The 25,866-nt window shown below is 39.2% G+C and overlaps 1 protein-coding gene across 2 annotated transcripts in view; it reads left to right on the top strand.

Annotated features, from left to right (window-relative positions):
• The window catches only part of hspa4l (heat shock protein 4 like), a 67,833-nt gene extending 43,147 nt beyond the window's left edge, over positions 1–24,686 (top strand). The window contains exons 11-19 of one of the 2 annotated variants that reach the window (XM_078211086.1): positions 3,283–3,416; positions 9,037–9,248; positions 14,086–14,163; positions 14,260–14,394; positions 14,940–15,065; positions 16,876–16,983; positions 17,852–17,971; positions 21,507–21,668; positions 23,275–24,686. In XM_078211086.1, coding sequence (XP_078067212.1) covers positions 3,283–3,416; positions 9,037–9,248; positions 14,086–14,163; positions 14,260–14,394; positions 14,940–15,065; positions 16,876–16,983; positions 17,852–17,971; positions 21,507–21,668; positions 23,275–23,472 — 1,273 coding nt within the window. In that variant the 3' untranslated portion in view covers positions 23,473–24,686. The remainder of the gene's footprint in view (positions 1–3,282; positions 3,417–9,036; positions 9,249–14,085; positions 14,164–14,259; positions 14,395–14,939; positions 15,066–16,875; positions 16,984–17,851; positions 17,972–21,506; positions 21,669–23,274) is intronic. The other variant, XM_078211097.1, reaches the window with a different exon arrangement.
• Positions 24,687–25,866: the final 1,180 nt, after the last annotated feature.

Genomic DNA, 25,866 nt, shown 5'->3' with positions numbered 1-25,866 from the left:
TGGTCAGGTTTCCAGGAAGCATTGATTAGCTCTTGCATATAATTTCTTAGAAAATAGGTTAGGTATTGAAAAAAGTTAGTTTAGGTCAAATGGCAACACCATGACCAGCCCAATAACCTCTAAACTATGAAAATCAGACATCAGCACGCATAAACCGTTTGATTTCTACACTGAAAAAGTTTGACCCAAAAAAGATTGGGACATGGATCGGCCCTGTCACTCAAACATGAGATTTGCCTGTAGCGCACACCACCTTCTGTTTAATCCCAACAGTTAACTGTGTGGCATTAAAGATGCAGCTTTTCTCTCAAAGCATCCTCCTGAATGTTTGAGTTGGTTATGCTGTTGGTGTATGCGATGCTATGTTAGAGACCTATGCTATTAGAGTAAATTGACGCACCTGAGTAGAGTGATAGCTGGACTGAATGCAGAGTTTGGGCAAACAGACTTTCAAGTTTCAGGATATGGGTCGTTGTGTGCCCTGAGATTTTTTTGTTTTCGGTTTATATAAATGATTTGGAGTAAATATAAGGAAAAATTACATTTGCAGATAGCTAAACAGATCATAGTAAATTTTGAAAATTCAGTTTAAAAAAAAATATACCCTGAATGGTAAGCTTGAGTCTGAGAAAACCAGGATCTAAGGATGTGCATAATATATATCTACTTAATTACCAGAAAATGATTTGCGTATTACACACATTAAATGTAAAATCAGCTAAATGCTCCATAACCTTACAGGACAATGGTTAGATTATAATTGAAATAGTGCTTCTAGTTCTGGCTGCCCATCGTGGGAAGGAAGTTAATCACGGAAAGAATACAGCAAATGGCATATCAGGAACATGTAAGGCTATAGCAATGAAAGGCTTTTTTCACAATGTTTTTCACTAAAATAGCAAAGATTGAGGAATGAGCTAATAGTGATTTTTTAATAAAATGATTACTGTCAAAGATTGTTTCTACTATCGTCAGATTAATACCCTATGGGAACACAAAAGCCAAAGTAGGTCATTAAAACCGTGAGCCTGTTAGACCCGTCATGAGATCATGACTTATCTATGACCTAACTCCATATACTCGCCTTTGCCCAGCTACTTCCCTGTAACCTGACATTGTTTTTGTTCCTAAAGATCGTTTGTTTGCACGCTTGCTTAGTTTATATATGAATTTTCCGATGCAAATCACTGCAATTCAGACTTCAGGCATCCTTTGTGTAGGAGCGTTTCCTAATTTCACTTCTAGAAATCTAAAAATTAGAGTCGGACCTATGTCTCCCCTAGTTGAGTCTGCAACCAGCAGAACCCAGATTCCTGTGGGACACCAGTAGTCACATCCTGTCAGTTGAGTTATCTCTACTATCTTGTCTCCTGCTGTTTAGCTGATCATTCTTATTACAAAGTAAACAAAGATGAAAGTTACTCAGTTAATCAGAATCCTACAGTGCAGAAAGAGGCCATTCGGCCCATCAAGTCTGCACCAACCACAATCCCACCCAAGCCCTATCCCCATATCCCTACATATTTTACCCACTAATCCCTCTAACCTATGCATCCCAGGACACTAAGGGGCAATTTAGAATGGCCAATCAACCTAGCCCGCACATCTTTGGACTGTGGGAGGAAACCCACGCAGACACAGGGAGAATGTGCAAACTCCACACAGACAGTGACCTGAGCCGGGATTCGAACCCAGGTCCCTGGAGCTGTGAAGCAGCAGTGCTAACCATTGTGCTACCATGTCGCTCCAGATTAGGACAGATTTTCACTGTTAAGGAGTGTTTTGTCATTTTTGGCTACTGAGGCAGTCTATAACATCATTAATGGAGAATGCAATGAGCAGCTTAAAAGGAAATTTCCCCATATGCTTGATCACATGGCTTCAGTGATGACTTCCTGTGGGGGTAATGTTTGCTGCTTTCTGGTTCATATTACTCCATCTGTATTTAAACACCGCTATCTAAGCTTTGAGCATGGCCCTTTGAAATGTTTTGATTTCTTTCCTTTTTGTTAATTTGTCCCATTGTTATAGAAATTTATAAATTTGCATCCGCAAGGTTCAGGGTTGTTGTTGGCTCTCATGCAGGCTGTGGGAGCTGAAGTTTTATAGTGAAATTCTGTGGTCTGGACTGAATCTAATTCCAAAGCACGTTTTCCTTTGATCTCTTCAAAGGTAGATATAAATTAACATGAATTGAGCTATCTTTTATTCACTTCATAAATTGCTTTATATTCCATGTAATTTAAACACATAGTACTGTCTGTTCAACTCTTGTTTGTATAATTTTAAAAATAAAGAACATAGTCCATTTATGAATGAGTTATTTTGAAACAAATAGGTTAGGAGGATGGTAGGATACAAGTTCCCAAGCTGTTGAATTAAGTTAGATGTTGAATTGATCAGCAGATGCAGTGAGTGGAATCCTTGTGAAACATAACTGTTTCTGTAGTGAGAACGTACATGAGTTACCAGATTCTTGTATCACCAGTCCTTGATCTCCTTCGTCTTTAAAGGTCAGAGATGAATTTCCCTATTTTCCACATATGGAACCATAGAATTCCTAATTTAGCCCATCGAGTTTACACCAACTTTCCGACAGAGCATCTTCCCCAGGGCACCTCCCTTCCCGTAACCCAGCCCGTTTACCATGGCTATTTTAACTAACCTACACATCTCTGGATACGAGGGGCCATTCTACCTAGCCTGCACATTTTTGAACTGTGGGGGTGAACCCACGCATTCACTGGGAGAACATGCAAACTCCACACAGTCACCCAAAGTCAAATTGAACCCAGGTTTGTGAGGCAGAAGTGCTAACTCTATCTACTATGTTTTTCTTGCTTCTAGGAGATCGCATAATTTGAGGCAAGGGTGGGTTTTGGGTTGGTAAAAATACATTTGTAAACATGTTCAGGTAGAACAGGGTCAATGGACTAACTAATTCTTTCCTGTTGTCTCACTCGTATATTATCTTCCCCTGTCCTCCCAAGGAAGTTTGAATAAAGTGGCTGTGCTGGAGACTTTGTGCAGTGTAGAAGTGTGACTTTGCATTAAAAGTTTTCCTTGGACTAAATTGCAAGATTTTTAAAAAAGACATTTATACACATCCCTCTACCTGGAGGAAGTTTATTCCTTTTTCTGGAACATGATGAAATTGATGACAGTATGAGCAAGCTGTTTAAAAATGTAACAATAGCAACAGATACCATTTTTGCAACAAAGTAATAGAGTATTAAATTGTGAGACAACTTAAGTTGTTTCTGAATGTTTAAATTCTTTCAGTGAGTGTGAAGTTTTCAACAAAAATCATCCAGCACCATTCTCCAAAGTCATCACTTTCTACAAAAAGGAACCTTTTGACCTGGACGCGAGTTACAGTAATCCACGGGAAATTTCATATCCTGATGCCAGAATAGGTAAGTTTTTTTTGTTCAACCAAGAAAATGGTTTTTAAAAGCAGTTTTCATGCTTTTGTTAAATTAAGCACATCCAGTCATGATTTCACAGAATCACAGAATACTACAGTGCCGAAGAGGTCCTTCGGCTCATCGAATCTACACTGACACATGAAAGGTCCTGACCTGCCCACCTAATCCCACTTGCCAACACTTGGCCCATAGCCTTGAATGTTATGGCGTGCCAAGTACTCATCCAGGTACTTTAAAGGATGAGAGGCATCCTGCCTTCACCATCCTCCCAGGCAGTGCATTCTAGACCGTCACCACCCTCTGGATAAAAATGTTTTTGCTCAAATCCCCCCTAAACCTCCCACCTCTCACTTTAACTTGTGTCCCCTCATAACTGACCCTTCAACTAAGGGAACAGCTGCTCCCTATCCACTCTGCCCATGCCCCTCATAATCTTGAATACCTTAATCAGGTCGCCCCTCAGCTTTCTCTGCTCCAGAGAAAACAACTCGAGCCTATCCAACCTCTTTATAACCTAAATGTTCCATCCCAGGCATCATCCTGGTGAATCTCCTGTGCACCCCTTCCAGTGCGATCACATCCTTTAATGTGACGACCAGAACTGCACACAGCATTCCAGCTGTGGCCTCACCAAAGTTCTGTACATCATGACCTCTCTGCTTTTATAATCTATACCCCGATTGATAGAGGGGAATGTGCCATATGCCTTTTTCACCACCCTATTAACCTGCCTTTCTGCCTTCCAAGATCTGTGGACAAACGTGCCGAGGTCCCTTTGTTCTTCGATACTTTCCAGTGTCAGACCTTTCATAGTATACTTTCTTGTCAAATCGCTCTTTCAAAAGTGTACACCCCTCACTTTTCGGGGTTAAATTCCATCTGCCACTTATCCGCCCATTTGACCATCTCATCTATATCTTCCTGTAACCCAAGATATTCAACCTCACTGTTAACCAACCACCCAGACAATCTTTCTGTCATCGGCAAACTTGTTGATTCTATCTCCCACAGTCATCTATGTCATTTAAATAAATGACGAACAATAGGGGGCCCAGCACAGATCCCTGTGGTTCGTCACTGGCCTCCAGTCACTGAAGTAGCTGTCTGTCATCACCCTCTGTGTCTGCTATCGCAAAGCCAACTATGAATCCACCTTATCAGATCACCTTGTATCCCATGTGCATTTGCCACCTTAAATCTCCCATGTGGGACTTTGTAAAAGACTTTGCTGAAATCCATGTAAACTACATCAACCGCACTACCCTCATCTACACACTTGGTTACATGCTCAAAAAATTCAATCAAATTTGTTAGGTATGACCTCCCTCTGACAAAACCATGCTGACTATCTCTGATCAAATCTAGCCCCTCCAAATGGCAATGATTCTCTCCTTCAGAATCTTCTCCAGTAGTTTCCCACCCACAGACATAAGACTCACTGGTCTGTAGTTCCCTGGCTTGTCTCTACAATGTTTCTTAAATAGTGGGACCACATTAGCTGTTCTCCAGTCCTCTGGCACCTTCCCGATGGCCAGAGAGGAATTAGAAATTTGGGTCAGAGCCCCTGCAATTTCCTCCCTCGCCTCCCACAACAGCCTGGGGCACACAATTCACCCGGACCTGGAAATTAGTCCACTTTTAAGCCTGCCAATACCTTGTCACTCCCTATGACAATTTGCTCCAGAACCTCTCAATTCTCTCCCCAAGTCTCTTGGATGAAGGCAGATGTGAAATATTCATTTAGCACCCCACCAATGTCCTGCCTCCACCGACAGATTTCCCCCTTGGTCCTTAATGGCCCTACTCTTTCCCTGGTTATCCTCTTCCCATTGATATACTCATAGAATATCTTAGGATTTTCCCTACTTTTACAAGCTAGAGCTTTTTCATATTCCCTCTTTGCTCATCTACTTGATTTCTTAAGCTCCATCCTGCACTTTCTATACTCCACTAATGCCTCCGCAGACTTACTCCCCTTATACTTGTTAAAAGCCCCTTTCTTCCTTCTCATTGTATCCTGAATGTCTCAGGTCATCCATGGTTCCCTGGGTTTGTTACACCTTCCTTTTACCCTGGAGGGAAATGTTGGGCCTGTACCCTCCCCCATTTCATCTTTGAACACACACACACCCCCCCCCACCCACCTGCTCATCTGTAGATTTTCCCATAAGAAACTTGTTCCAGTCTACTTTGCCAGATCCTGCCTTATTTAGTTAAAATAACACTTTCTGCCCCCCCCCCCCCCCAGCCCTCCTCCAATCCAAAACCTCTTTCTGCAACTTGTCAATTTCTTTGTCCATTAAAAAAATTGAATTGAACCATGATGTGTCGCTATCACCAAAATGCTCCCCCACCAGCACATCAAACATCTGTCTGGCTTCATTCCCCAGAATTAGGTCCAGCACTGCGCCATCCCTTGTTGGATCCTCTACGTATTGACCTAAAACGTTTTCCTGCATACATTTTAAGAACTCTACTCCATCTAAGCTCTGAACATGATGGCTATCCCAACTAATGTTGGAAAAGCTGGGTGCGGCACGGTGGCACAGTGGTTAGTACTGCTGCCTCACAGCACCAGGGACTCGAGTTTGATTCCTGGCTCGGGTCACTGTCTGTGTGGAGTTTGCACATTCTCCCTATGTCTGCGTGGGCTTCCTCCCACAGTCCAAAGATGTGCAGATTAGGTGAATTGGCCATGTTAAATTGCCCCTTAATGTCAGGGGGACTAGCTAGGGTAAATGCATGGAGTTATGGGGATAGGGCCTGGGTGGGATTGTGGTTGGTGCAGACTCGATGGGCCAAATCGCGGCCTCCTACACTGTAGGGATTCTGTAAATTGAAATCATCTAATATAATTACCCTCTTATTTTGTTGTGCACATATTTCCTCTTCAATGTCCCGCTAACTATCTGGGGTCTATACTAACACTTAGCAATGTAGCTGTCCTTTTTTTATTCCTAAGCTCTACCCACAAAGCTTCATTTGATGCCCTCTCCAAGGTATCTGTAGTAACGGCCTCCTTAACTATTAATGAAATGTGTCCTCTTTTACCATCTCCTGTGTCATGCCTGAAGATTCTATATCCTGGGATGTTGAGCTACCAATCCTGCCCCTCACTCAACCACGTCTTTGTGATGGCTATTATATCATAATTACACGTGTCAATCCTCATCCTTAATTCATCCGTTTTATCTTTAATATTCCTGGTATTAGAGGCCCTCCAGCCTTGTCTTACTCCCTTGAAACTTAATACTGTTGTATTCCCTCTGACCTGATTGCTTTTCTGTTATACTGTGTCGCTGCTAACAATCTGGGTCCCCTCCCCCTGCCAAATTAGTTTACTCTTCCCAACAGTACTAGCAAACCCGCCAGCAAAGATGTTAGTCCTGCTCTGGTTGAGATGTAGGCCGTCCTGCTTGTATAGGTTCCACCTTCCCCAAAAATGGTCCCAGTGGTCCAGGAATCTAAAACCCTCCCACCTGCACCAACTCTTAAGCCACGCATTCATCTGTGCTATTCTCCTATTTCTGTACTCACTGGCTCGTGGCACTGGGAATTATCCAGAGATTACAACATGAGATCCTGCTCCTTAGTCTTTTGCCTAACTCCCTAAATTCTTGATGCAAGATCTCATCCCTGTTTCTACCTATATCATTGGTACCACCATGACCTCTGCCTTATCACCTTCCCCCTTCAGGATGCCTGCAGTCATTCAGTGACATAAATGTCTAACTATAGCATCTTCATCAAACTTAAATGCCAGTAAAACTCTCATTGTCCCAAATAATGCTATAATACTGCAGACACCGGCTGTGGCCCCTGCCCCCAGAGTTAGTGATCACCAAAATCTGAGAATTTCAACTTTCCCACCACCATATTACCTTTTTAAAAAGTTGTACTTTATTCTGTCAAGTGTCATAGGGGGTTTAATGGTCATGTGATAACATTTGGACAATGAAATTGACCAAAAAAAACTCACGTGATTTGTTTGAGTAACATTTGCACCACAAGTGCTAAGCAACGACCATCTCCAAGAAGACATTCAACAGCATGACCATCACTGAATAATCCCCCACTATCAACATCTATTGACCAGAAACTGAGCTGCACTAGCCAAATAAATACCATGGCTACAAGATCAGGCCAAAGGCTGGAAATTTTGTGGTGAGTAACTCACTTCCTAACCCCCAAAGCCTGGACACCATCTACAAGGCGCAAGTCAGGAGTATGAAGATTACACTCCACTTGCCTGGGAGTGCTGCTTTAACAACGCTCAAGAAGCTTGATACCATACAATCCACTTGTTTGGCACCCCAATGACCACCTTCAATATTCACCCCCTCTGCCATCAATGCACAGTGCAGCAGTGTTACCATCTACAAGATGCACTGTAGCATCTCACCAAGGCTCCTTCAACAGCATATTCCAAATCTGGAACCTCTACCACTTAGGACCAGAGTAGCAGACACATAGGAACACCGCCATCTGTAAGTTCCCTTCAAAACCACACGCCATCCTGATTTGGAACTATATCACTGTTCCTTTACCGTTGAGTCAAAATCCAGAATTGTACCTTCATATGGACGGCAAAAATTCAGGATGACAACTGATCACCACCTGGAGGGCAGATTGGATAGGTAGTAGATGCTGGTCTAGCCAGTGGCATCCATATCCTATGAACAAATAAACAAATTAATGTACTTAAGTGGCAGAAATAATTAATATTAGTGCCTCTGCAGCAAATGGGAGCCATGCAAAATCATGTTGCTTTATTTTTCTATCAGTGAGGAAATATTTTGGGTGCAACCTTATGACAAAGGAGTTTTTAAGGGAAATTATTTCCTTTTTCCCATCAATCCCCTCATCTTTTATGAAGTAATTTGACTTCTCAATGGGTTATTTTACCACAGCTACTGAGTACCCTGCAGTAACATGACCATTTTTCATGTAGTCCAAGGCAGTAAATGCCTGTGGGCTGTTTGACCACAAAAACGTCCTAAAGTTGAACTTATTTGACCTCTACAAACAACAGGAGCCACTGGATCATGTTGACGGTTGCAAAACATTTATTTTCTTCCTTATCTGAACATGGATGGCACTGTAGCTAACCTTGTATTTTCCCCCATCTCAGTTGCCACCTTGGCTGAGATCTGTTCGCCAGCACAGACTGGAAATGAAATCTAGAACTACCCTGATTTATAAGCCATAGGTACTTGCTGTCTCAAGAAACTGACAGTATAAATTGCATAAAAGTTCTAGTTTGAATTTCTGCTATTGATTTCAGTATTAATCCCCTCTGTTTACATGAAGCTTGAACTTCTCCAATAATTTGAAAGAGCAATCCTTATGAAAGGTAATAAATAAAACACATTCAAATATTTCATCATTGCAAATAGATTGGTATTGCACCATTTTTGTTTAGCTGTTAAGAGGCAGTTTCATTTTATATGACTCTTTTTGTTATATAACCATTTGCAACTTTTCCAAATTATGAAATGATGCCTCACAGCATTCACCCAATTCTGGAACAGATATTTTGGAAAATGAATTATTCTTAAAAATAACTTTGTGCTCTATTTATTAAAGTGCAATTTATGTTTTGAATCAGGTCGGTTTACTATTCAGAATGTGACTCCTCAAAATGATGGTGAAAGTTCAAAAGTCAAAGTCAAAGTTAGAGTCAATATCCATGGTATTTTCAATGTGTCCAGTGCTTCACTGATTGAGAAACCAAGACCAGAAGTTGGTCAGGTTGAAGATGTTCCAATGGAAACAGATCAACTATCTCGGGGTACAGCAAATGCAAAAGTAGATAATCAGGTATAGTATGCAAAATAGTTAATGCTTCAAATCCAAAGATGCAATTTTGGAAGCTTTAATCAACTTTTTCAAATTCTAAAGCATTCTTTGCTGTCAAATTGGTGCTTTATTCCCAGAAATGTTTCAATTGAGTAAAAACCCACTAAACGGAAATTGTTGATATGACCCTTACACTTTTGTAGATAAAATTATCTGCACTAATGGGTTGCTCAGTCTCTCTCAAATATGTCTCTCTCGCTCTAGGTTATGCTCCAGTTACTTCCCAAATATTTGTATCAGGTTACTTACTCCCAGTGGGGATATCACAGCTGACTTGATTTTGTTCAGCTGTATCATCACCTGAAGTGCATGGGCAGTTTTAGCACAGATCATTGCATAGTACTTGGCTGTATATTACTCCTTTTTCCTATTCAGAAGCACTGAAGCCACTTGTAATGCCCTTACCTCCAACTGTAGCACAGACCAGGGAATGTACTTAGTCCTCAGATCTAAGTTGAGACATTTGGATATCTTTTGTAGTATATTGTGCATGAAGCAAAAGCATCAGCTTGAACTAGTTTTGGAGAACCAATCCTACTTTAGTAAATTTGTCGCACCAGCTATTATAGAAAAATATAGCGCATTCTGGAGAAATTAGTCTGCAAGGTGACTAGTTACACGTTTTGATTTTTCTGCTTTCCTGTTTTACTATTGTGCTAACTTTTTAATATTTCCATTAATTTTGTGTTTCCTTTTTTGCTGTATGCCAGCCTTGCTGTTTGCTAATAGATGACATCTTTAGTTCAGAGGAGGTTTGTGTTGATCATCTAACATTGAGGCTTGATTCAACTACTGTCATTGCTTAGTCTATGCAATTAAAATATTCTCAGTATTTTGGCATCTTATCACAAAAGTTTCTGACTATATGAGAACCTCACTGCTACAGCAGTTGCCTCCGCCATTAAATAACATTAACCCATATATTTCACCAATTCTTCATTGGGCAATAAGCATCTTTGTGCCATAAACCTAATCCATAGTACTACCCTGTTAGTTATTACTTTGTCCATGTTTCCCTATGGCACTATAGGTGTCTGAATGCCTCTGACAGTTAATAGGAGGCAATTCATTCTGATTTGGTTTGAACGTATAATGTACAACATTGAAATTTCAATGCAAAAATGAAAAATCTAAGGCTGTTAACTGTCTTCTAATTGTAGCTCACCATTAGCTGCACCTTTGTGTATTTAATACTTCAAATATTTTCTAGATATCCAGAAAAAAACAATAGAACAGGATGACTTAACAAATCTCTGAATCCTGACTCTTGTCTACTCATGGTATCAGCGGCAGTAGTACATAATCTAGATTGGCACTTTAGTACCAATTGTTGGAAATGCTGTCATTTAGATAAAACATTGTGGGATTTGGCTGTGTACATATTGACTATGTTTCATAGAAGTAGGCCATTCAGGCACATGAGTCTGTTAAATTAGATCATGACTGGTCTGTATCTCAACGTTTTTGTTTCATAATCTCTTTATACCCTTGCTAGATACATCCTATCTTGGTTCCATAATCCCTTAATACCTTTGGTAGATGCACAGGCAGATACACATTCTATCAATGTTTTCAAAATTGACCCAGCTGTAGCAGCTTTTCGAGGGAGTGTTCCAGATTTCCACAACAATTGATGATGGTTTCATGGTCATCATTAGACTTTTTAAATTCAAGATTTTTATTGAATTTCGATTCCACCATCTGCCGTGGTGGGATTCGAACCTGTGCCTCCAGAGCATCATGCTGGGCCTCCAGATTACTAATCCAGTGATGATACCACTTGGTCACTGCCTCCCCTTTGTCTAAGTTTAAGATTGTATCTCCTTGATCTGGATTCTCTGCGAGAGGAATCGTTTTTTTTTGTCCCCCGTTAGCCTACAAATCATTGTCATTGGAGCACCCCTAACTCTTCTATACTCAAAGGAACATGAGCCTTGTCTATGCAACCTGTTTTCATATTTTAATCCAGTTGAGCCTTGATAGAATCCTGGTGCATCACTGCTGCACTCCTTTAAATTCAATAAGGTTCCATACAAGATTTAAGAAAAAAGGAAGCATGTTGAATTAGAGCTAATCTTCTAACAAGGGTAGATAATTGATGAGGAAGTAGAGGACACAGATGCTAGGCATGTACTGAAATGGAGATGTCTCTTCAGTATCTTGCTTTCTGTAAGTGGAAGATGAAGTAAACAGCTGTATATCCAAGTTTGCTGACATTTTTTTCCTCATAACACTGCCTATCAAATTCTTGAGATACAGTCTAACCGCTTTATACCAGTCTCTAAACCGCTTTAAACAAGTGTAGCATAACTTCTATCCCTTTATATTTCAGTACCTTTAGATAAAGGCCAATATTTCATTAACTTTAAATTCTGTTTAGTAATTTCTGTACATTGATTGCCCTCTTCACTTTCTAGCTTCTTGCTAATTAGCTAATATTCTGATCTTTACTTCCAAAGTAGTCTATACATTTTCCTATCTTGAACTTCTATCCATTGCAATTTTGCCCACTCACTACAGAATCACTGAATTGTTGCGGTTTCGGGTAATGGTCTAATCCCTTTTCGAATGCTTCTTTTGAGCCTTCCTCAGGCAGGGTATTCAAACTCTAGCTGCTCTGTTTTTTTAAATTTCCATTATTTTTTGCTGCTTTTACTAATTATTTTAAATCTGTGCTTCACACTTGTGAAAGGATCAAGAATGTGAAAGTTTCTCCCTATCTGCCATGTCCAGATGCTGCAGGATTTTAAATGCCTCTATTAAGTCTGTCTTTTTACTCAAAGGCAAACAGTCCTAACTTCTCCATTCTATCTTATCTGAAGTTCCTCATCCCTGGAACCATTATAGTGAATCTTTTCTGCATCCATTCCTTAATGCCTTCACATCCTTAAATCTTAAATTGATCAATGTCAGTTTGTAAGTTTATGCTCCCATCTGCATTAGTTGCTGTTATCAGCAATATACAGCTGTTTTCTTCATCGTCCATTTACAAAAAGCAAGATACCGAAGAGACATCTCCATTTCAGTACATGTCAAGTATTTCTACTCTGTCCTTGCTTCCAATTATCTACTCTTGTCAGAAGGTTGGCCCCAATTCAGTGTGCTTCCTTTTTTCTTAAATCTTGTGTGGAACCTTATTGAATACCTTCTAGCATAGCTACACTTGAAAACACTCAGCATGTTCTGAATTTGTGAAGGGTGTTTCATAAAAGCAAATTCATTCAGGTGATGCAACTAATTCATGTCTAATTACATCAAGATTTTGTAAAAAATGTTACTGGAAGATTTAAATAAAAATGACCCAGTCAGTAATTGTTGAGCGGGAGATGCCATTTTTCCTTTGAATTTATAGTTAGTTATTTCAAACTGGATAAGTTGTCAATAAGGAGCCTGCTATTCCACTTCTTGAGGCAGAGAAAACAATTCTGAGATTTATCAAATACCTATCTAGCATTCGGAAACATTGTATCTAATATAAACCATGATATAATTAAGAATCATATCATATAGCTGAAGTAGATAATTTGGAGGGAGTGAGGAAGTGCCTTGAAAATCAGAAATAAAAGATGACTCCGTTTGACCAGTAGTATCAGAAGTTTAACTTGCTGGTATCATATCATACTGTTTCCTGAAACCAATAGTTATACTGAGATCTAGAAATTCCTGTTTTTGGAGAAGATCTCTTCAACTTTTAAAAAGTCACTTACTTTTCAAAAGAACGCCTTGTTGAACTTTTTAATAGTTCAGTTGCCTTTGTGTACAAAGTTGGAATATGCCACTGTGTTGGCATCTGCCATATGATCAGATGTCCTTTGTGCCAAATGGAAGTTAAAGCAATCAACCTTTAAGTTGAAATTATTAGCAGATGTTTTTTGCTGTTTTAACAGCATAAACTAGTGTAATCATTGAAATTCTGAATATGCTTATTCAGCATCCCATCTGTGTATAATTTGCTTGCTGATATCATCATGCCTCTACATTGATATTTAGATTCAAAGCTTTTTTTCTGCTATGGGATTTTAAAACCAGTTATTAACTAAAGGAAGCACATTGCAGGTTTCACAATTATGGAAATTTGTAAAATCTGAAAACATTTGAAGCTGTGTAGAAGAGATTAGATAGTGGACAATAGAAATTGTAAAGTAAGAAATGAAAAGGAAATATTTCTAAAATAAGATCCTCGATTGTGTGGTCTGATTACAATTGCTTTTTTTAAGTACACAAATTGAAAGTAACGCAAGGATCATGAGCAGATAGTTTAACGTAAATTATCTGTGCTCATTTTGCATCCAATCTTTGCTGCCAACAAGAAAATTTAATCCAAAAAAATTTGAACAGCACGAAAGATCAGTTTTCTAATTAACAGTTCTAATTAGCCCCCTTTTTGTATTTGTTTCACAACTAACATGAAACTAAGACATGGTGCACATAATAAACCATTTGCAGAAACACTGGATAATTTTAGTTGGTATAATGCAAATTAAAAATTCCAGAGGAGCATGTGTGCTGTCTCTTCCTTGTCCTTGTCGCACTGAAAATTTATCTAAGATTTTTTACAACTAAGTTGAGGTTAATATTTGGGTAGAATAGTTCATGTTAGGTTTTGTTTCAAATTCTGTTTATTCCTACTAGCTTCCAGTAATGAAAAGCTTGCTCCTTCACTGAAGGGACCTTTTTACCAATGTACTCAAGACCATTGAAATACTGGTACAGATATACTTGTGTGTGCATATATGCAATTACTTTGTGTTTTGCCATATTTTGAAAAATTCAAATGATACCTATTTCACATTTTAAGGGTAATATGCAAGTAGATCAAGAGGAAATGCATTTGCAGCAAAAAGATCAAGCTGAAGAGCAGAATGATGTTTCTCAGGTATTGAGCATTGATACTGAAAATTGGTAAAACCATATATATTGCCAAAAAAGTTTCAGTTTGTGATTTGTATTTCATAACTTTAATTTTATACAGAATGATTCTGCTGCAGAAAATAAAGAAGATAATACAAAACCCAAAATAAAAGTGAAGTGTGTGGATTTGGTGATTCAAAGTGATCTGCCCCAACAGCTTGGTCAGGACCTTCTCCACGGTTATGTTGAAAATGAGGTATGAGCCCTTAGATGTTTCACCATAATTAAGAAATGGATTATCCAGATTCCTATATAATCCTTTTTATGACTTGCATGTGGGTACTGTTTTTAATTTATTCTCTAGCTGTGGAAAGACCATTTCTTAATTTCCATCTCCAGTTGCCCTGAAAGGTTGGTGGTATCTTGAATTAAAGGTTGAATTAAATTGAGTTTGTGTTGGGCCAGTTCAGAAGATGGATACTGTGGCAACCATTTCAGTGTGGACTTGGAGTCACACATAGGCCAGATGAGTAAGAATAACAACTTTACTTCTATAAAGGAAATCTGAACTAATTTGGGTTTTATGACAATCTTAACGGTTTCACTCTTGACTCTGTATCACTGGCCTCAACACAAAAGCATATTTGGGGGGTGGCGTGGTGGAGGAAGTTGATTTCTTTCAGTATTGCCTAATGTAAACACACAATTCTACTTGACATTTCACAGAATATTTTTATACAGGACATGTTTTTTGATACTAGTTTGAATAATAGTATGAATCCTAATGTTTTGTTTTCTCAGGGGAAAATGATTATGCAGGACAAATTGGAAAAAGAGAGAAATGATGCCAAAAATACTGTAGAAGAATATGTGTATGAGATCAGAGACCAGCTGTGCGGAACTTATGAAAAATTCATCAGTGAGGCAGTAAGTAGTTTATTCCAGTAGTCAGTAAGTTAATATGCAGCATTAATGCACCAGAGTGGCAAGAATTGGTTTATGTTGCTTTACACAGAGCCACAACATTGATCTTGATCCGGCAAATGAGCTGACAAATAGTCGCCAATTCAACACACACATAAGAGTTGCTGCCAACAAAAACTAGCAGATATCTGGGAATGGTTTGCCTTTTTCTCTGCAGTGTGATAGGTGATGACTTAAATCAAAAGACAGAATTAAAATAGTGCATAGAGGCTTTGGATTTATTTTCTTTCTGACGTTTCTCTACTTCCACGAGAGAGGCATTACTTCCTCAGAGCAGTTCCCCAAAAATAAATAACAGCATCCTTCTGTTTCTCATTCAAGGAGTCATTCTTGTGATGCAAGAGGCAACTTTGTCAAGTTAATTTCGTCCTTCCATGACCTGACTTCCACGCGAAGCGTTGATTAGCTGGGATGGTAAAACGGTGGCTCACTACCTGTTTAATCATTACCCAAACAGAGAGCATTGAAGCCACTTCTAATGACCCATTCAAATCTGTTAACTGAGTACTGATTCAGGAGTAAGTCAGGTTTCCTAGCCTAAAGCTTTCTACTTGATTAAATCACTGAGCAATAGGGATATGAGGAATAGTATGGAAATAAAGGATTGGTCAATGAAAGATTTTCAGTATGTAAAAAGCAGGCACTAGGCTTGCAGTGGTTAGCACTGCTCTCTCTCTCAGCGCCAGGGACCCGGGTTCAATTCTGGCCTTGGGTATCTGTGTGGAAATGGACATTCTCCCCATGTCTGCGTGGGTTTCCTCCCACAGTTCAAAGATGTGTAAGTTAGGTGGCTTGGCCATGGTAAATTGCCCTGTACCATCCAAAGATGTGTAGGTTACGTGGATTAACCAGGTTACGGGGATGCTTTTTCAGAGTTGGTGCAGACTGATGAGCTGAATGGCCGCCGCCTCCTGCACTGTAGTGATTCTATAGTGAGTAAAGATATTCTACCTATTTGAATACAGGGATGAGTTTGGAATAAGATGAAGTGGAAAATATCTTAAGCATGAATCCTATATTATTTTAAATTTAGCGTTAATACAGCACACTCCTTCCCCCCCCCCCCCCCCCCCCCCCCCCCGGGTCTTTAAAATTACTTTGATATTTTTCTCTCTCAATTTTTTTAAAGTGCAGTGAATGCCATGTTGGATATAAGTAGATATGAGGAAGTTATGGTTAATGCTACCAGTATTCCATATGTCTCATCTCGCAGTTGTTTGGAATGCAAGTGCCTGATCATTATCTAAAGTGGTTGAATGAAAGAAAGAAGTTGCATTTTCTAATGCCTTCCCAACCTAGACTTCTGAAATGTTGTCATCTTGCAATGCACAGCAAGTTTTTACAAATAGCAATGAAATAATACATGACCAGATCATCAGTATTTGGTGCTGGTTGAGGGATAAATGTTGACCACTATGCCAGGAGCGCTTTAATGAATCAGTGTTAATTTACAATTTCTTGCTATTGCCATAGGGGCAGCAGTACTGATTAGAATGCAGTTGTGTGTGTGTATTTAGACTTCGGAGCATGGTGTTCAAAACTTTTGAACTGAAGTTTATCAACATGTAATGGCATCTCTAGGAAATGTTAAAACATTTCCCCCATTAGGCCATAGTTTTATTTCATCATCACTGTTGCAGAAATATTGCTTCAACATGTAGTGCACTTTTGGGAGGGGGTGGGTGATCTTTTTCCTGAACAACGTGCACAAAAGGCAGAATGTCATGAAGTTGTATGCATCTTTGCCTTGCAGGACAAAAAAAAGTTCATACTGTTATTGGAAGAAACAGAAAACTGGTTGTATGAAGATGGAGAGGACCAGCCTAAACAAGTATATCTTGATAAACTGAATGACCTAAAGGTACAGCTCCTGTCCCTCCATTCAAAGTAATTCTGATAATTACTTGTAAGGTGTTTGAACTGGTTCTTGACTGAATAAACCGTAACTCAAATGTGTCTAATTTTGTGGATTGGTAATTATAGAGATCAGCATTCATGGTGATCCAAAATCTAAGGCACTCTTAAAGCAAATTGCTATAGTACTTAGATATTTATCAATTTGTCAAGTGCCCATCTCATCAGTGACAATTGATAAGTGGCCTGTTCTGGAGCATTGGCAATAGTAGTCAATTTTCATATTGTCTGAAGTTTAGAAATGGAAATGTTTACATGATGTAATACAAGACTTTCTTTAAAGTTAAAAGAAAGGTGCATTTTTAACACTGACCACACTATCCATGATCTCATTCAGTTCAAAAAGGCACTCTTTCTTAGGCAATTATATTTCTATCCTTTACCTTCATTCAATATAGTTTATTAATTTGGAGAACTCAATTACTTGTGAAGATTTATTGTACTGTATCCATTCTGCACATATCTTTTGAAGATCTAATGCCAACTTCCCTTTCTATTTAAGAGAGCATGTTGGTTTCAGGTTGCATTTATTTCAGTCAGACCTAGCTAGCATGGATTTATTTGGTGAACCACCCAAGTAAATGATTGATCGTGACACTGAAGAAGAGTTATAGAATTTGCTGTATTGTAACTTGAAGATTTTGTAAACAAGGTAAGATGGTGTGAAACCATGTAGGGGTCAAAAGAAGGCCTGATCATTATCTAAAGTGGTTTTTAAGTTCTTTTCATTTGTGTGACTGGGCCAGTGGAGCTGGATGAGGTCTGGTGTGATCCATGTGGCCACAGAGAATAAAAGCTGGATTCCTTTTCCGTAGACACTTGGGCAACCAGTTCAGAACCGATACAAGGAGCATGAGGAGAGACCAAAAGCATTTGATGAGCTGGGTAAAAAAATCCAGCTTTTCATGAAGACTGTAGAAGCATATAAAAATAAGGTATGGACCATATTTCCTAAAGTGATATTTTGTCCTAAATGTGCCACTCTAACCATTTTTATTTTAAAATTAAGCTGTCGGAGGTAAATATTACTTTTTTTGTCTTGCATGTTTCACACCCCATATTTAAATATTCAGAAGTTCAAAATTCCTTGGATGACTTGATGGGCGGAGACAGGAGATTAACTTTCCTTGTCAAGTCTAGCCGACTAAAAATGCATTTTATGAATCCACTTTCACTAAAAATAATACTAGGTCTGGTAGCATTGTGGCTTTATTGGACCATTAATTCTGAGGCCTGGTCTAATTGTTCAGAGACATTGAGCAATTCCCAAATCAGTTAAGAAATAAACCTAGAATAAAAAGTTAGCATCAGTAATGATGACCACATAACAACCATATTTTCCTAAAACACATGATTCACTAATATCAAATGAAATGTAATCTACTGTTCTTACCCAGTCTTGCCTGTGTGATTTTAGACACACTGCAAAATCATTGTGTCTCAACTGCCTTCTGAAATAGCCCAGCAAGCCAATCAGCTACGTACACCTTTTTGTAGTGGTTTAGTATAAGAGTAAAACTAGATGGATGGACCACATGGCATTGGCCTAGGCATCAGATATGGACATTACCAAGTACACAAAGTCCAGTCAACACTGTAAAGTCTTCCCACTGACACCTTGGAATTTGGACCAAAATTGGAAGAGCTGCTTCTCCCACAGACTAATCAAGCAGGCAGTTGTACCTTTCAGCACTTTCACCATCCTGTTTCTTCTCCTCCCCCTCTCCGTCTCTCTAGTAGGACAGATCCACCAGAAGTGGTGGCACAGTGGTAAGCATTTGGGAAGGAGAGGCCTTGGGCATGCTCAACTTTGAATCCATACCTGATGAAGTCTTATAGTATCAGATTAAACATGAACAAGAAAACCTACCAATTACCACTTATTGCCCTTCCAACAGCTGATTAATCCACATTCTTTCATTTGAAATACCACTTGGAAGAAACAGTTAGGGTACAGAATGTAGTCTGGATGAGGACATAAATGCCCATCATGAAAGTGGTCTGGTTGCATCGCTACTGACTGAGCTGGTCAAATCCTGATGGTGATGCATGTGGTGAGAAAAGCCTACTTGACCTAGTCTTCTCGAATCTGTCTGTCCAAAATGCATTTGTCCATGGCAATATATTGGTCGGAGATAGCACTGTGTTCTCCAAGTGAAGATGTAGTTCCATCTTACCCACTCCACAAAATGCAAGACAAATCCAATCTGGCCAATTATTGTCCCATCAGCCTTCTCTCAATCCTCAAAGTAATGGCAGAGGCTGTTATTAGTGCTATCACATTGAATCTCAAATTGGCATCAGTTCAGAATGTTCAGGTTGGGATTTGCAAGCCCACTTGGCTTCAGACTTTTTGGTCAAAAAAAACTTGTACAGGTGAGGTGAGTGTGACTGCCCTTGGCACAAGGCAACATCTGGCCAAGTGTGGAATCAAGGAGCCCCAGTAGAATCAGAGTCCATGAAAATTAGGGTAAAGCTCACTACTGATCATACTGAACACAGAAGAAGATGGTTGCAGTTATTGGAACACAATTATCTCAGACATGGATTGTTGCTATAAATGTTCCTCAAACAAATGTTCTGAACCCAAGATTAATTACTTTGTCCGGTCAGAAATGAAGATTTTGACTGGTTAGTGTACAGTTCCATTCACTATTCTGCAGCAACCTTGGGCAACTGATGAGTGGCAAGTAATATTCACATGACACAGGTGCCAGGAAGTGACTACTTTCAAAAAGCAGCCTACCCACCTCAACATTCAGTGGCATAATCCCCCACAATCAACATCCCAGGGGCCATTATTGAACAAATCTCCTTAACTGGACGTAGCACAGGAGGTCATCAGCAATCAGAGACTTGGTATTCTGCTGAAAGTAACTCGCCCTCAGACCCCCAAAGCCTTTCTGCTGTTTACAAGATGCAAGTCAGTGCTTGAATGTGGCAGCTACATCAATCAAATAATAACTCCTTTCAGGTCAAACAGCCTGGATTTCATTTGCCCTTGAGCAATCATTCTGCTGCCATCTAGGCCCCATGGCTACAGTGTTTAGTATTTGCAACATGCTTAACAGCAGCTTGGCAAGCTTTCTTTGCCAGAACTTCCCACACCCTTGATCTCTACCACTTACAAGGATAGTCATGATGTGGACAAGGATAGTCATGATGTGGAGATGCTGGCGTTGGACTGGGCTAAACACAGTAAGAGTTTTAACAACACCAGGTTAAAGTCCAACAGGTTTATTTGGTAGCAAATACCATTAGCTTTCGGAGCGCTGCTCCTTCGTCAGTTGGAGTGGAAATCTGCTCAAACAGGGCACAGAGACACAAAATCAAGTTACAGAATACTGTTTAGAATGCAAATCCCTACAGCCAACCAGGTCTTAAAGATACAGACAATGTGAGTGGAGGGAGCATTAAGCACAGGTTAAAGAGATGTGTATTGTCTCCAGACAGGACAGCCAGTGAGATTCTGCAAATCCAGGAGGCAAGCTGTGGGGGTTACTGATAGTGTGACAAACCCAACATCCTGGTTTAGGCCATCCTCGTGTGCGGAACTTGGCTATCAGTTTCTGCTCAGCGACTCTGCGCTGTCATGTGTCGTGAAGGCCACCTTGGAGAACGCTTGCACTTCAGCGGTCACGGGCATTCAGCCTCTGATCTTCGGGTAAGTGTTCTCCAAGGCAGCCTTCATGACACACGACAGCGCAGAGTCGCTGAGCAGAAACTGATGGCCAAGTTCTGCACACATGAGGACGGCCTAAACCGAGATGTTGGGTTTATGTCACACTATCAGTAACTTGCCAGTTTTTGGGGGTGGGGGGGGAGGCTGCTGCAGCTGGTGGAATTTGAATTTGGTTAATAGATCTGGAATGTAAAGCTAGTCTTCATAAGGATGACCATGAAATTATCAATTGTTGCAAAAACCCAGCTGGTCCACTAATGCACTTTAGGAAAGGAAATCTGCCATCTTTATCCATTCTGTCTATAGACTACAACAAATGTGATTGAATTTTAACTGCCTTCCGAAATGGCATAGCAAACCGCTCAGTTCAAGGGCAATTAGAATTGACAACAAATGATGGTCGTTCCAGCAATGCTGACATCCCATGAAAGAAAAAAAATTAACTCTACAATTCCCTGAACTTTTCTGAGCTGGGTCATGTGACATCAAGGTTCACTGGAACATGGGGCGGGGACAGAGATGTGACTGATGCCATCGTATTCCAGGTAGTCGAATTTAAGGTCATCTACCTGTGTAAACAAAATGTACTGATAGGAAATTAATACAATAAGTGATCCCAACAGTTGTGTATAACCACTCTCTAGTGATAATTGGATGCTTTTGTGCTTAACATTTGAGTTATCTAATAATTTGAAGTGGTATATAATAATCAAAGTAATTTGAGTAGACTGTAATTCCAACATCCTGAAACTGACTTTCTAGGGCATAACTAAAATTTTTATATTTAGGATGAAAATTATGAGCATATTGATGCAGCAGAAATGGCAAAAGTGGAAAAGAATGTCAGTGCTGCAATGGATTGGATGAATAGTAGAATGATTGCACAAAACAAGCAGATGCCATTCCAGGACCCTGTTGTGAAAGTGGCTGAGATAAGGAATAAGCTAAAGGTAAGCAGAAAGAAATCTACTTCTAATTCTAATCAAAATTGTTTTGAAACTACATGGGATCTGAAGTATTAGCATGTTTTACTTTAGAAGAGCACAGTTATTCAAAGAAGTGATGATTTGTGTTTTAAGTGATAAATGTGGGTGGTCAGCTTCAGGCACAAATTACTACATCTATAAAACCATAGAAAAGTTACAGTGCAGAAAGTGGTCATTCCATACATTATGGCAGTGCCGGACAAAAAAGAGAAACTGGTTGCACATTTTAATCCCATTTCCCAGCACCTGGTCCGTCGTCTTGCAGGTTACAGCACTTCTGGTGCAGATCCAAGTGCCTTTTTAAATAAGTTGAGCGTTTCAGCCTCTTACCAAATTTGGCAATGAATTCCAGATGCGCACCATCTCTGGGTGAAAAAGCTTTTCCTCATTTCCTGTCTAATGCTTCGACCAATCACCTTCAATCTATGGCCCCCTGGTAATTGATCCCTCAGCTCGGGGAAACCATCTTTCCTGTTTACCCTGTCTCAGCCCCTCATAATTTTATACATCTAATTGGGTCACCCCTTAGCCTCATATGTTCTAAGGAAAACAACCCTAGTCTATCCAGTCTCTTCTCATAACTGCAATTTTCAAGCCCTAGATTGATATGGTGGCAGTAATGTAAACCTGGCTGAAATACAGTGAAGGTTGGGATCTTAATATTTCTGGTTGCAAAGTATTTAGGAAAGATAGAGATTGGAAGTGAGGCAGTAATGATCAAATATAGTTTCAGCACTTTTAAAGGGTGTATACTGTAGGCCACCAATTATTGGAAGGAAATGAGCAAATGTCAAAGATGAAAAAACAGTAGTGAAAAGGGAAAGGCTCAATTATTGGGGAAATAACAGTGATGGAAAAGGGGAGGAATTTCTGAAATTTGTACAAGGTAATTTTCTTGATCAGTATGTTTCCAGCCCAAAGAGAAAGGAAGCAACACTGGATTTAGTTCTGGGAATTTAAGTTGATCATATATCATTATGTTTGGTTCTAAAAAAAAAGGACAAGGAACAAACAAAATTTGAAAAATACTCCAGCGGAGGATGGCTAATTTTAAGGTGAAAAAATATTACAAGCCTAAATTTATCGTATACCTCTTTAGTGGTGAAGCTTGGGTTACTCTGAGTAGAGAAGGTTAAATGGGGATTTAATAGAAATTATCAAATTCATCAAAGATTTAGATAGAATAATGTGAAACTGTTTGCATTGCAAGAAAGGTCAGTAACTAGAAGATACTAATTTTAAGGTAATTGACCAAAAAAAAACAAAATGAGGGAACTTGCAAAACGTAATTGAATATGTCCTCCAATGGGGAAATCTGCAGGTTCTAGTCAAACTGATTTGGATAGCTGGCACAGGCACAATGGGCTGAATGATCACCGGTGGTGTTATTCAATAATTTTGAACCATAATTCTCAAATTCTTTTTTTAAAAAGATGTTGGAATTCATAAATGGTATTTTCTGGGTACAGAAAATTAACATTAGTGAGCAGCATGAGAATCTCTTAATTGCAACTGTCCTAGTAACTGTATTTGAGAAGTTTTTAAATTCACAATATACCCATTTATCTAGGAACTGGAGACTATTTGTGACCCAATCGTTAACCAAGCAAAGCCCAAAGTGGAGCAACTGCCTGAAAAAGAGAAAGCCAATGGACCATTTAATAAGGAAGGAACTGATCCAAAGTCTGAATCTAATGCTGCAGCTGGAGACAATACCAAACAGCAAAAGCCAGTGGAAAACCAGGGCACAGAAATGGAAGTGGATTGAATACAACCTCTTTACTTTTATATAATTAAAAGAAGTCCTTTGTGCCCATCATCTGAGACTGCAGTTTCTGTTGTATGTCTAGCTTACATGGCACATATTCAGTTATTCTCAAATGTACCTAGTTCAGTGTCGTTAGTATTAAAATGGTGGAAACAAGAATCCTGCAAAATTGATTTAAATGTAGCAATGCTGTTAGATGCAGATCTATATTCTACATCTTTCTGGGAGTTTGTTTTTCTATCCAATTTACTAGCACTTGAACAATCACTTCCTTCTCTAACTCCACTTCATGCCTTAAATTATTTCCTCTGAATTGGCATCACATGATGGGTCATATGCACAATATTAAATGAAAAGCAACATAGCCAAGGAAGTGTTTGAACATAGCTGTTTTATTGCAAAAGCACCAGGGAATGGTTTTGTGGTCCACGGCTTGAATTGTTTCATTTAATAACCTCCCCCATCCAATATGCAGGTATCTGCAACCAAGCATCCTTTTCATGCTGCTGATTAATTATATTCTCCAGTAAATGTATTATGTACAAGTCAGAATGTCTTCTCCCAGAAGAACTACTGGGACATCCATACTCCCCACTCCTAAAAATTATAAAACATTGAGCTGTAATAAAAAAAATACATGTAGCTGAGCCATTTTAGCTCAATTTAGCAATACTGATGCATAAAATGGCCAGAAGATCTTAATGCGGTTGAGAGCATTTTAAATGGTGATTTGTGTGGTCCATCTTGTCAAACATATAGTTATTTAAAGGGAGAATGATAAACTTGTTTGTTCAAATGATGCTGTTGTAAAATGTCTGACTTTGCAGAGGCAACACAAAAATCTTGGTTGCTTATAAATTATCTTTTGCTCTTCAGATTCGTGTTGTTTTCATAATAGAGAACATTGACATGATCTGTTATTAAGCTTGATACTTTTGCTAAATTGGTTGTGCTTTGAAGTTTGTGATAATTTAGCAGTTCTGGAATGCACTTGATTGGTTACCCATAATAAATCCAAAGGGGCATTCTATGTGGTAACCATGACAATTGGTTTTGTTAATCCTGTGTATGTAGCTGACAGTGTAAGTAATGTCAATGGACAGTGTCCAAGACCAGTACCACAGCACTCAAATTGAATTCCTCAGATTCCAAATTTCAGCTTGGCAGTTATGAAACTGAAACACCTATAGAGTATTAAACATTTAGAAAGGTATACCTAATTTTGTTGGTCGTTTTTATGATGCAATTAGAGGTGGATGTGATATCTAAATGTTGTCCAAGTATAAATGCAGCTGTTGTCCCAGTTAATTTAATCTGATTTTAAGTAGATCTTGAAAAAACTATGGGTCAATCTTCTCGTTTAAAGTGCTTTCTTGTAGTTAAAGTTCCATTGAGCTCATGCAGGTTCTACGCAAGTCGTGTTGGGCTTGTGTAAATGTAATCCATTAATTCCATTCTCTAAGCAGTAAATAGCTGGTTACTGACATGGCCATTAATACTGTAAAATTGCAATAATTATGGCTGGATATTGCATTTTAGGCAAATATGCTGAACAAAGAAAAGGTGCTGGATACATCCCAATACATATTTAGTTTGAAATAAATGCTTTTTGGATGCTTCTGTAACTAATCAATATATTTACTGACCTTTCAAAGGTCAATTTCAGCATTTGAAACTTAACAGGGAAATTTTACATAGGATACTTTTGTTTTAAAGTTTAAATTATTCCAAATTCTGGCATGGAGAAAATCAGTAGTTTATAATCTTAAAGCTTTTTTCTGTTCTCTTTTGCAGTAAAGTTTAGCAACTTTACTGATTACTATCCTTCCCCACATAGTCACTGAGACCAACTGCACAGCACGTAAACATGCTTCCTGTAGGGTGTTGAAAGAGCAGGACTGTGGGGTAAATATCCACAAACCAGATCCTAACCCCCTTGCATTAAAGGAAGTAGATGTACATGTATGGAAAGCCTAATGTAGTATTTCACCCTCAAAGTAGACCTTGGTGCGCCTTGGGTCCATGTAATTGTAGCAAGAGCTGTGGTTCAGAACAAGATTTTTTTTTAAAGTCAGCTGCACTAGTCTTGAGCATAGTCATCATGAGGACTAGTTCAATGAAAATAATGCTCAAATATCTGACTTCCTGGAATGAAAATGAATAGCCTCCATTGGGTTGTTCCAGTATTCCAGCAGCTAAAGTGCAAAGGATAGTGGAAAGAGTTTAAAAGATTCAACAAAATGTGACATTGCAGAGCTTTTTTGAAGTTGTGATCAATGGCCCAAGGCCAAATAAACAAAATCTGCTTTGTTCATAGGATAGTATTTCTCCTCTTAAAGGAGAGTCTTTGGACAGTGGGAAGAAACCAGAACACCCAGGGGAAACCCATGTAAA

Source organism: Mustelus asterias, chromosome 1 (genome assembly GCF_964213995.1).
Source record: "Mustelus asterias chromosome 1, sMusAst1.hap1.1, whole genome shotgun sequence".
NCBI classification, from domain to species: domain Eukaryota; kingdom Metazoa; phylum Chordata; class Chondrichthyes; order Carcharhiniformes; family Triakidae; genus Mustelus; species Mustelus asterias.
This window is presented reverse-complemented; position numbering and strand designations above follow the sequence as displayed.